This window comes from Uloborus diversus, chromosome 5 (genome assembly GCF_026930045.1).
Source record: "Uloborus diversus isolate 005 chromosome 5, Udiv.v.3.1, whole genome shotgun sequence".
Classification (NCBI taxonomy): Eukaryota; Metazoa; Arthropoda; class Arachnida; order Araneae; family Uloboridae; genus Uloborus; species Uloborus diversus.
The window spans coordinates 136,893,487-136,906,542 of record NC_072735.1 but is presented as its reverse complement, the minus strand read 5'-3'; the positions used below and the strand labels follow the sequence as shown (position 1 = coordinate 136,906,542).

Below are 13,056 nucleotides of genomic sequence, written 5' to 3'. Positions count from 1 at the left end.
GCGCTAATAGTTCCGATGCTTTCCCGTTCCATAGGCAAATAAATTTAAATGTATTTTAAACTGTGTTGTACGATCTTGCTCTGAGTGGGAGGTGAGTTCAGAATAGTTGCTATTTTTTATTTATTTATTTATTTACTTTTTGCAATTTTCTACAGGAAGGAAAATTTCTACTTTAGCTTGTTGTTGTCTATACAAGATATTTAATCTTACTACATTATGCGCCGGTACAAACACATGTTAAGTATTTTCGTAATAGCTTAGCAATAAATGGGTCAGCTTACCCCGCTCTTTTCCTAGTAAAGGATGAAATTAATAATGAGATGACTATTATACATTTGCGATAATATGTTCCGATTGTATGCCAGAGAGATATTAAATTATTTTACCCAAAAGCAAACTTTTACAAACTACCTGATTATTGCATGGGCATGCGAGGCACATGCCTACGGTCCTAATCAGAAAAGGACCGAAATTTAAAAATTTTACGTGATTGATAAGTTGTTTCTTTTTTCTGCTCAGTGCAAAATGAATAAATAAATACGAAAATTGGGACCTCAGTGACTGTGGTAGAAGCTTTGTTTTCTAAGCCGGAGGTCGAGGGTCGATTCCCGTCGGGGCCCTGCCCTGGCTGTTATTTCCTTCTCTTCTGTTGTATTTCCTTCTCTGTGTGTGTTCGGAGGTAAGGCACTTTGTATGCAGTCCTCTATGTATGGGAAGCTGTTTGACTTCTATATAAATAATTTTTTTAATCCAAAAATTTTTGAAGAATAGTTGAATTTTGATTGAAAGAAAAAAAAATTGGTTTGCTTGTTATTCTTTAAATGCTACGACGTTTTACTTCTATTGCCCAGATATGAACATAACATTTTCATAATAAAAGTTTGTACGATTTCATTATTTCTTTATTATTTTTTCTGATTGCCAAAAGAATGCGTGTGAATGGGCCCCATGTTTTCACGATCGGACCCTAAATAAAGCACAACAATCGGAGTTAGAGAAAAAAGGATGACCTGCTAGAAACTATTTCAATATCTGACAGTTGTGTCATATTATGTGTTCTGTGGAATCAGTCATTTAGTTTGTATAATTTATATTTGAAAAAAAAAAAAGGAAATTAAGAAAAATGTGCGAAGCTAAACAAAAATGTGTGCCTTTAATATTAATTTGTTTTAAATGCATGTTGAATATTAATTTGTTTTAAATGCATGTTGGATAAAATTTATCTCGCATGTTTAACCTGAAAACAAGTCTTCGCAATGTAATATAGAATTGTATAAAATCGGAGATATAGATAGAATGACTATTTTCTATCTGACAGTTGTGTCACATCTGGTTTGGAAGAACTTCATTCGTGTAATTTTTATTGGAAGAACAAATATAAGTTGAAAAAAAAAGTCAAAACTTAAAGACTTAAACGATTAATGTGCATGAATTTTAGTTTGTTTAGTTATGAAAAAACTCACAAATTTTACCTGGTTGTCCAAAATAAAATTGCGTGAAATCGGTGTTATAGAAGAATAATGATTAGTTTAACACTATTTTCTATCCGACAGTTAAAAAAAAAACAAAAGTTAAACAGCATTAAAGTTAATTCGATTTAATTTAATAATTGCAAACACGTGTTTTGAGGGTTCAAGGAACCCTTTTTTCAATGCAGGAAAGTGAGCTCTTGGACGCAAAGCCATCCGACAAAGCGAAAAGCTGAGAAATTTATTACATATTTGTGCATTTATAACTTTGTTTTTCCTCTGTTACTGTATTGCAGAAAAGTCCTCTTATTTATTCATTTCTGATCTCATATATGGATGCCTCGCTTGCCAAATCGACTAACTCCATAAAACAAAAATTAGAAAAAAGTTATGAAGAAGATGGTGTTATTCATAGGAGTAAATATGCTTTCCTGTTACATTTTCTGCCATCGCAGGATCAGAGATGTATTGAACCAAAACTCTAGTATAAATTCAAATGCTAAGCATTGATAAAGCACTATTAAAGTAGAAATGTGGATTTTTTTTTTTAAAGTGGAGTTAATCGATTTGGCAATTGATGCATTCATATTTTACTTGAAAAAGCAAGGCTTTACAATTTTATAATGAATCGTAAAAAATCGTAACTATAGGAAACACGATCATTTACTTGTTGTTTTTCTGGCAGGTATGTCGTACGTGTGCTAGGAAATTCTCTCATTTTTTCATGTAAATTTATATTGAAAAAATATGTTAATTGAAAAAAAAAAACGACAACATTAAAAATGAAAAAATTATTGTGCATTAATGTTGATTTGTTTTCATTACATGCTAGGGAAAAATTGATGTTATATATTTTACCTGAAAGCAAATCGTTGCAATTTAATATTATATAACGTAATAAATCGGAGCTATAAGATGGATGACCATTTATTTACTATTTCTGACAGCTGTGTCATACCTGTGCTATGAAATCACCTCATTTTATTTGTGTAATTTATATTGCGGTTTCCTACTACTATGGTTAAGTGAAAAAGTGCTACTTTTTCTGACGAACGGTCCTGCAGTATAAATGACGAATGTTTTCCCCGCCCTAGGTAGTAAGCATTTTTTTTCTGTACTTGCCACCGTCCCCACCCTCTGGTCTAATGAAAGATGACCAAATGTTTCATAAAGATTTGACACATCACGCACGCCTCTATTAGTCATTGATGTTTTCCGAACTGTTTCTATGGTAACAGATGGACATTCACCTTCTGACCGTTGCCTATATTGCCTGCTAGCCTTATACAATTGGAATCAGTGGGACGAATACTTTTTTCGAGCTGTTTTGTGCTTGTTTCTCAGAAAATATCAAAAATATATGTAACTATGTAACTGGAGGTTTGTTATCCTCTCAGATTAGGACTAGAACCACTATCTTGATAGGCCGAGGCATCCACCATTTTGGATCCGAGCGTTTGTTAACGTGGCTGTCTTTTCTAGGGCTGTGGAGTCGGAGTCGGACTGATTTTGGGGTAAAAGAGTCGTGGTTTGGAGTCGACTATTTAAAATTTCCAGAGTCGGAGCCGATGATATTTCCCTAAAGTCAGCAACTCTGTCAGTGCTTGTGGAGTCGGAGTCGGACTGATTTTGGAGTAAAGGAGTTAAAGTCGGAGTCGTAGTTGAAGGTCCTAAAATTCCCAGAGTAGGAGTCGGTCATTTTTCCTCCGACCCCGCAGCCCCGATCTTTTCTATCATGATACCGTCTTTTGGCAAAGTTTCACAGCGAGTAATTTTTAACGGAATAGAATTTGATTTGTTTCCGTAATTCTAAAAGTATTTTTTTCAGAAAGAGCATGCTTAAAAACATAGGATTTAACCATATTTTAAATAATTTGACAAATTTTAATGTTTTTAAAAAATTATTTTAATCGGTGTGCAGATTCAATTTTAATTTTTACACTTCTGCGCATGACATAACAAGTGATAAAATGCCATTCACTGATGCCATTAGCGCAGAGCGCAATATTTTGGCATTAGATACAGATTAAAATATTAGCGCACAATAATACTAGTGAATTTCAAGTTTGCTTCAGAAAAGTCTTCATTCAAAATTCTCATTAAGATTGCTGTTATTGTTACTGTTTAATGGCAGACATTCTTTTTCAACATGTGCAAACATTCAGCGCGCCAATGGAATAGCGCGCTCAAGTGCATCACTTATGACGTCATAAAGACCACGCCTTATTTCCAAAATCGGACAGAAAAAATTAAATAAAAAATAATTGTTGGGAAAATAAAAGTTTTTTCTGGCTCCATGTAATTTTTTTTTTTTGCTTTTTCTATCAATTTCAGTGACTAAAAGTAGTACTTTTGACAGAACACCCCTATTGTTAATTAAATAAAATATGGTTTTTTTTCTGCTACTTTTTCTGCGCAACGCTAAATTAAACGAAATTCAAGCTCTGCAGTGCTTGAAAATTTGAAACTGAGAAACTCGTCATATTTTACACTAAAAATACTTATAAAACTCGGTCAGAAGCGCAAAAATATGATCCAATATGGCGGACATATCGCCTCCTCAGAGCAACAGTAAGATATCTTAGTGCTATTTCTGGGATTCGACATTTGACTGTTGCTCTGAGGCGACGATTAAGTTTCCCTCAGGCAATTGAAATTTTACCAATTTGGCGAGATCAAGCAATGTCACGAATTAATTTACATAACTTCTGCCCAAAAAATATTTTTAAAAGTTTCAACAATCACTTCATTTCACTGAATTATTTCTAATTTTAATTTTTAATCGTTTGCTTATATTTTCCAAAAAAGAGCACGGCAATTTATTTACAAACGCAATTTTTGTTCATCGAAAGGCCATGTTCAACTTTAATGGGTCGTTACAGTACACATAACGTAGTTCATTGTGAAATACCAAATAACAATTACACTCTAGAGTAGGAGCATTGCTCTTTGTCGCTTGGAGGGAAATAGAGTGCTAAAATTGGATAACAGGAACACTACCTTGATTAAAAATATTTGCTATCTGTTCGGTAGAGGCCTCAGTTGCTATTTGTCACTGGGGAACCTCTTGTCTAAATGGGCCTCTGATTCCTAATACTACTTTAGCGGCATGCTTAGCTTTCATTTCAGGTTGCTTTTAGCTCTCTCTCTCAATGTATCATGTCTTTTGTTTTCGACTGATTGTGTGGCTTAGTTGAATTATCAGCCCCTGTTTAAGTGATTAACAAGTAACAGTGCTTCTTTATTTGTTATTTTTCTGTATTTCACGAAAAATAATTTACCGAATTTACTCCGTCTTCGGGTTAGCGTTCTTAGCGGGGGGGGGGGGACACTTAAAAAAGGAAAAAAAGAGTTTAAAAATTAATTTGAATTTTGACATCTGGAATGCAAATTATGTTTTTCGCAATCACGAGTGTGGGGGGTGGGGTATATTTGTTTGTGTGTGAAGTGGGGTATGTGTATGTGTGCAGGCATGTGTGTTTGTGCGGGGGTATGTGTTTGTGTGTGTGTGTGTAGGTGTCTGTATGTTTGCGTGTGTATGTGTTTGTGAGTGTGTGTATGTGTATGTGTGTGTGTTGGTGTATGTGTATGTGTGTGTGTAGGTGTATGTGTGTGTGTGTAGGTGCGCGTATGTATGCGTGTAAGTGGGATATTGAGGCAACCTGGAGATGGTTTTCGCTAGAGGAGCAGCATCGTGAGGCCGGCCGACGCGACGGTGGTGTTGCAGAAGAAGGCGGGGGGAAAATAAAACCATAGGAATTCAAAACCGTCAAATGAGAACAATAAGCAATCGTGATTGCTCAAAAAAAGCTTTAAAAGGTTTGATGGTCTGAGTTGAAGAAATGTACTATCAACTCAGCAAAAAAAAATCGCGTAAGTGCATTTTTCGTTTTAGGTGTTATTGAATTGAAAATTATCCGAATTCTTCATGTTACTGCAGAGCAAATTGGTTTACCCCCACTTTCGCCGACATTTAAAATTTCCTCCCCCCTTCAATTGAAACTGAGAAACGGTAAGAAGCAAATTTCGTGTCGGCGAAATTGGGGGCTCACCAGCAAATTGAGATATCTTTAGACTCTTAAATGTATCGACAGATCGAAATTTTGCAAATTTTTTGAGTTATCATCTATTTTTGGGTGGTTTGATGATGAAGAGATATTACAGACGAAAGCTTAACCTTTCTACTTCAACGGCTGCAGATGTAACATATTTTCTTGCGAAATAAATAAGTAATGAATAAATACCTTTGTGCCGAGAAATGGCAGGAAATAGCCCATGTTTTGTAACACAAATGGACAGGTTATTGTACACGTGTTTTGAGGTTTTCAGGAACCCCTTTTCAACTCAAAGTTATGAGCTTTTGAATATAAAGATTAGAATAATCAAAAGGAGAAAATAGTTTGTCCACCGTTTGAGGTCAAAGTGAAAGCAATAAGTAATCTTCTTGATTTCTCAAAAAATAAATGAAGAAATAACTATTGTAATTGTCTGCATGAAGAGTGAAAAGGTTTTCAATTCATATTAGAGCAGCATTCAATTTGTTTTATATGAAAACCAAATTTCTACGTAATCTCAAAAGGGATCTAATTTGAATTTGTTAAGAAATTGGTACTGACAGTTTTTTGAGTTGAAACTAATTGCACTGAATCTTACTTGCAATGCGGTAATGTTTTACAAATGTTGTTGTTGTTGTCTTGTGCTAGCTAGGCTGCCACATGTTTTACAAATTAATGAGTTTATAAAACACTAATAAGTACTTGAAAAAAATTGAAAACGAAACACATAAAACCCATTCCGTTGACGAATTCGACGCTCATCTGCTTGATCTACGTGGGACCAATTAATGAATGTCCCCCCATGTCTGTCGAAGGTAGAACACGAAGAGTAAAAGACCTGCTGTTGTCATTACTTTTCATCTGAGTCGTTCACGCCCTCCATCAACCATCGGTTGCGAGGTATGTACATTCAGGGCCGCCAAGAGGGCTTGTCAACCAAGTCCGAAACTAGGGGGTCAGCTCGGAATTGGGATAGTGTAGATTATAGAGAGTAAGGTTTTGGGAGGGGGTCTGGCGGGGAAACTGTCACGGGGTCGTCCGCCTTGGGTCTCGGCATCCCTCGGTACATTGCTGAGTGTTGACTCGGACTCTGATTTCAACTACAATTCACTAAGACATGAGACGGTTTCACATCACAGCATGAATTTGTAAAGTTCTTTCAATATCTTTCGCCAACACTTTTCTAACAGTGACTTTCTTGTTTCGTTGGAGGGGGGGGGGGAGGGGGAAACACATCCATTTTCTGAGACATTATAAATTGCCATAGCTATTCAAAAAAAAAAAGGGCAATTGTAAAAAAACGGCAATTGTAAAAAAAAAACCCTTTTGCAGGGTTATTTTAAACTTGTCATAGGTATTCAAAAAAAAAAAAAAAGCAATTGTGAAATTCAATGTATAAGCGGCTCACTGGGCAAATGCCAGGTTGCAAGATTTCCGATAAACAAGAAATGATCCAGTCACGATGTTACTTAATACGATAAAAGGCTGAGCATCTTACATATCAAAGCGTTCAATCATTTTATGAATAGAGGAAAATCTGCTTGTCACACGAATGTCGAAAATAAATTTATATGAAGCATGTATCTTTTTAACGCGCAAAACGTGTTTCTAGGCTTTGTATTCCTCTTTCTAATCTCCTGTTTCTGCGAAGCTAAACGATGTTCGTGGTTTTATAGATTCTTAAAGTAGTCCGCTACAAGAAGAGCAGTATCTAGAACCTCTCTTTAGTCCATGTCCAGTTTCAAACAGTCTAAAATGTCGCACCTGGCAAAGAAAGGGACACAACTCAAAATTTGGGAAAAAGGTGCTAATTATTGATTATTAACCTAAATTTCATGCTTCTTCTTGCCGTAAAACTCGCACAAAGCTAGCTTAAATAACTACTGCATAGTGGCGTACACTGTAAAAAATCTCGGAAAACTCTCTGAATATACAAAAAAGCTTTCCGTAATACACAGATTCGTACGCCCTCAGCAGTTTTCTGCTCTTATCAAAAACCTTTCCCGTTTAGCAAGAAAGTAAGAGTCGACGCATGCGCAGCTCACACGGCAATTTATAGTCCAGCACCAAATCTAAACTGAAACTTTCGAAAGCACGCAATGAAAACAAGTGCTGACTCATGTATGCGAAGTAACACCCATCAAGGGGATTAGTAGAAGTTTTGTTCCTCGCATGAATTCACTGAAGATAATTTTAAAGTCTTATACTTTCTTGCTTATGTATCGTCATGAGATTGAATTTGAAGCTATGTCACTTATTTTTAAGTACGAAGTGCAACTTCTGGACGCATGCTCGCGGAAGGAATACAAATTGAAATTAAAAACCAAATAACTGCCGAGAGGACGCCATGTAAATTCATTGCGTCGCATAACTTGTGTAAATAATTTACTTTTTTCTTGGATACTTTTCTTCTTTCTACCAAATGGGTAATTTTTGTTGGCAGAATTTTATTCTGTCATAAAAATCACCTTTTTGGTGACTAAAGCCTGCAAAAGACCACCACCGACGAATAGATAAGTCGCTTTGCAACTCTATTACTTTAAAGAGATTTAGTTTATATAAATCTCGTTAAAAAAAACTATTTTCCTCAGTATCATTTTTTCGTTGTGAACTATTGCAATTTGAAAATATTTTACATTACATAGAACACATATTTAAAGTGCAAGTGTGTCTAGTTTTATTCTGTAAAATTTATGAATTGAAGATTATAAAAAACTTTAAATAAGTGTTATTGTGTACTTTGTTTTTATGTGTCAATCTCAGTTAATATTTGGCTGAACATTTATGTATCAAGCATTATGAATTAAATGTTATAATATGCAAATTGTCAGGTTTGATAGTTCGTCTTTAAGGTTGCATGTTTTCATTCTCTTGTAAACAGTGTAGCTAGATTGTATGAAGTAAAAAAAAAAAACTATCTCTTATAATTAGAACATAGTGCTTCAGTATTATCTAAATGACGATATCTCTTTAAATATTTGCATTAGCGAAACGCTTTAAATTAGTTAAATGCGTATTAATTTCTTTAACAAATAGATTCATACATGTATTTAAAAGTGTCTTCATTTTTTTCGTTTTACGAGCCTCAATTTTACCAAAAAAAAGACTTAATAAAACAAATAATTTTGTATTTTTACACCATATTAAAGTATTTGACTTATAATTTATATGATACTTTGATTTATAATGTATATGATACTTTGATTTATAATTTATATTATACATGAAATATTATTTATCTCAGCAGAGCTTCATTAGTACGATTTATTTTAGTTGCAATGTACCTGCCCTTAAGGGAAAGAAGCTGCAAATATAACAAACAGGAATTATTTCTCAATAATATATTTTTGTATATATATGAAATACACAAGCAATGAATAGCAATGAGAAAAAGAAAATTAAAAGTAGCAATTATTAGAATAAAGTTGAAAGGTTGAATTCGGAGCTCATCAGCCGTGGAAGATTCGATAAATATGGTCAAAAGACCAAAAGATATTAAACTATTTACTAAATAGAGAGTGTTTAAGCTCTAATATATGCATTACATTGGGCCAAACGCACCATATGCTAAACTATATGCAATAAACAAGAGCTTAAACTTAAAATTAAAAGTAGGGTTTTTTTTTTTACCTCGGTTAAATTAAGAAACAAGTCCCTATAATTTGTCTTCCTCAGGACAGTACCTACTGCATGCATACTACACTGCTCAAAACAATTAGGGGAGCACATGGTTTTAACAAAATCACGCAAAGATGCATACTAATAAATAACATAAAATGTATGTACATATAAACATCCATAATTTTAAGCCTACCAGGAAACGGAAAAAGAAAACTTTATGTGCCAATCAGTGTTCATGACGTCAAAAACCAGAAAAAGGAGATAAGAGCAGAAATCGAGATGTTGCAGAAACGTCCGTTTTATTGCCGTAACTGTGAAATTCGATTGCACAGTATTTTTTCTTAAGACAAGATTACTTGAGAATGTCTTAACAGAGTGATTTACCGGAATCCATGACATGACATCTTATAGGCAGACTGGAATCCGCGCAAACATAACGTAGTGTCGCGGACGCTGTTTGAGTCTCCAGAAGTGTTGTTGCAAGGCTTTGGAATCAATTCCAAGAGACAGAAATGTTAGACGTCGACCAGGGCAAGGTCGGCCACATGCCACTGAAGCAACTGATAACCAGTATATACTGTTAATCAGCTCGTCGAAACAGAACAGAGAATGCTACGCAGCTGCAAAGACAGTTACTCTTGGCAACAGGACGAAGGATGTCCAGCCAAACAGTACGTAATCGGCTTCATGAGGGAGAGCTCTATGCACGTAGGCCAATGGTCCTCATTCCGTTGACCCCACGCCACCGTGCTGCCCGAAGATGATGGGATGTTGAACATCGAGATTGGGAGCAACATGATTGGAGCCAAGTGTTGTTTACAGATGAGTCCCAAATCAGCCTAGAGTGTGACATCCGACGCTTTCTGGTATGGAGGGACAGGGGCACTCGAAATAACCTCGCATTCATTTGTTAAAGGTCACAATACAGATGAGTTGGTTGGATGGTATGGGGTGGAATCAGCATAGGCGGACGTACGGACCTGCATATCATTCGGAATGGCACTTCGACGGACCGATGGTATGCAGACGAGATACAGCGACCTCATGTCACCCCTTATGCTGAAGCCATTGGATATTTTTTTGTTTTGCAGGATGATATTACCCGACCGCATAGAGCTCGTCTGGTGGAGAACATGCTTGAAGCTGAAACAATACAGGGTATGAAATGGCCAGCGTGCTCTCCTGACCTGATTCTAGTCGAGCATGTTTGGGACATGCTCGGACGACGCATTGCTGCGCGATCAAGGCCGCCTGTTACTGTTCGAGACTTGGAAATTGCACTTCTTGGGGAGTGGAACAGTATTCCCCAAAGTCAGATAGATAACCTCATCGCATTCATGGCAAACAGGTGTGCAGCAGTCTTAGGTGTTCGAGGAGCCCACACGCCTTATTAAAACTAATGCATCATGTCTAAACAGTGTCTTTTTTCATCATTTACATGCAACCAAATTGTTGCCCTAAATCATCTTTTTACGTTTTTTCCATACTTTCAAAGCATTAAAACTTAATTCCAATTATTTTACGTCTTTTTTTCTGTATTGCGCATTGATACGCGTGTACTATCCATTGTATGCCAATACATAGCCATCTCGCCCGGTTTTCTTCACGTTTTTGCTTGCTCCCCTAATTGTTTTGAGCAGTGTAGTTTAATGTAGGGCAGTCAGGAGGAATGACTCAGTGGCAAAAATGGAACAGCTGCATTTACATGCCAAAATAAAAAGTAATATTATTTCATGTCATTGTTTTAAAAGTGATCATTTTTAAAAAACTATGTTATTAAAATACAATGTACATATGGGGAGAAGACGAGGGGCGTTCACCACGCAGACTGTGCCATTGACATTTTCAGGGGGTTGCTTTTTCAAGGGGGGGGGGAGGGCGCTTCATAGCATTTTATGGGTGCACCATCACTCTTATGGTGGGGGGGGGGGGATTCTCGTATATATGAAATGGAATAATCATGTAATAGAGTTCAATGTTTTAATAAATAAAATATATATTGCATTTTGCGCACATTGTAAAAATAAAATCAGTACCTATTTTGAATAAGTATTTATATTTGTGATGAGCTGGAAAAGGGCAAAAACAGAAGAATCAACCCGAATGGTTCCAGCAGGGGGACTTGGTGTCATATTTAAATTCATCAATTTCTCTGTTGGTACTTTTCGGTACACTTTGTTCGTCAGAGAAATTGACTTGAGGTGAACGAATTCCGGAACGCGAAGGGTAGGTAAGTCCTGTCAAATTTTATCCGAAGATAAAAGCTATCAAGTTTGATACAAAATATGTTTTTAAGTTCTGCATTAAAAATACAATATGTTGATAGTTTTGTCTTGAAAATATTGAGAGAAAAACTGAAGTTTAAGATTGTTTAACAAACAATCCCCACTTTTCAGAAGGTACCCCCCCCCCTCCAATTCCCCGAAGATTTTGTGATTAGGAATGAAACTACTAGATTATTTCATAATTTTTCAAAAAATTTATAACTGTGCATATGTTATGCTGTTAACCATGCTATTTGTCATTAGAAATTAAAAAAAAAAAAAAAAAAATCCACGAATGATTCTAAAATTGCTTGTATTATTGCTCTTAGATATGAAAGAATTGAAACTGATATGGTATGCAATACTATAATAAAGAATTATATTTTAGAAAAAATCACGGAAAAAGGATTCCGAAATTCTCGGAAACGTTTTTGAAAATTGTTTGGAGAATTCCGAAATACTCGGAAACGTTTTCGAAACTTTCATGAACCGCAGCTGCACAGAATACTCAGAAACATTTCTGGAATTTACGGAAACAGGATTCTGAAATACTCAGAAACGTTCAAAAAATCAGTAATCCAACGTCATTAACCTTTTGCCTGCCGATGTTCCCAAAGGGGAACATTTTTTTGTGAATTTTTTTAGTAACCTAATTATTTGTTTAGACTTGTCATATTTTCTGAAATGACACATAACAATATAGATTTATTTTAGGTGTTCTTAATTTTTAAAGAACGTTTAACCTTCATCTTGAAATTAAAGTCAAATTTACTGAATTTCTGAACTTAGAATTTGTCTAAGTTTTTCTGTCTCTGCTTTTAAAGAAAAAAATGTAAAAAATATATTATTGGCGTTATTTAGTAGCCAGAGGACATATATTTTATTTAAACTTAACAAAATATTTCCGATTATTATTTCTTGTGAGTTATTTAAGTAAGAACTGACACGTTCCCATTTGGGAACATCGGCGTTTAGAGTATAGTATTAGAGGGGATTTTCGTCAATCGCGGAATTTGAGTGTGATTCCTTTTTATTTCAAATATTTTGTTGTGAAAGATCTGTTTTGTGTTGAATACACGTGTTCGATTCTTTCATTCACGAACATACATCTGTTATCAATCAGATTGCCTTTCACACCACTATTCTATTCTAAATATGACCTTCACACCCGCCTTCATGCACTCTCTCTATTATAAGTGAATCGCGTTTTCGGGGTTGGATTTCTTGTTTTCTACCCTATTCACTTTCTAAGAATTGTACGTGTTTCTCCCTTTTGAAATGTATCTCGTGACTGACGGGTAGGTAAAAATAAGGGCCTTTTATGAACTTTGACCAGTCTCATTTCAATTCACTACTCGGCTCACGTGCGTTCTGTTTCTTTTACCGAGTCTCATACGTACCAACGATTGTGCATTTAGACTCAGAATAACGTAGTTTTAATCTGTTTAGTGTTTTTGAATTATGATTCCGTATAAACAGCCATCTAGAGATGCCTCGCAAGTTTTTAACATTAGAAGCTTCGTTAATTATTTCTGCAGCTTATCCGACAGCGAAATTGATGACGAACACGAGTATGATCTTTGTATTTTGCCACCTCATGAAGACGGGAGTCTGAGTGATGAAGAACATATAAACGATGAAGCCTAA

At 35.5% G+C, this 13,056-nt stretch overlaps 1 protein-coding gene across 1 annotated transcript in view; it reads left to right on the top strand.

Moving 5' to 3' along the window:
* The window catches only part of LOC129223159 (uncharacterized), a 38,233-nt gene extending 25,177 nt beyond the window's left edge, over positions 1 to 13,056 (top strand). The window contains exon 3 of the mRNA XM_054857726.1: positions 12,948 to 13,056. Within this exon, the coding sequence (XP_054713701.1) occupies positions 12,948 to 13,056 (109 nt within the window). The remainder of the gene's footprint in view (positions 1 to 12,947) is intronic.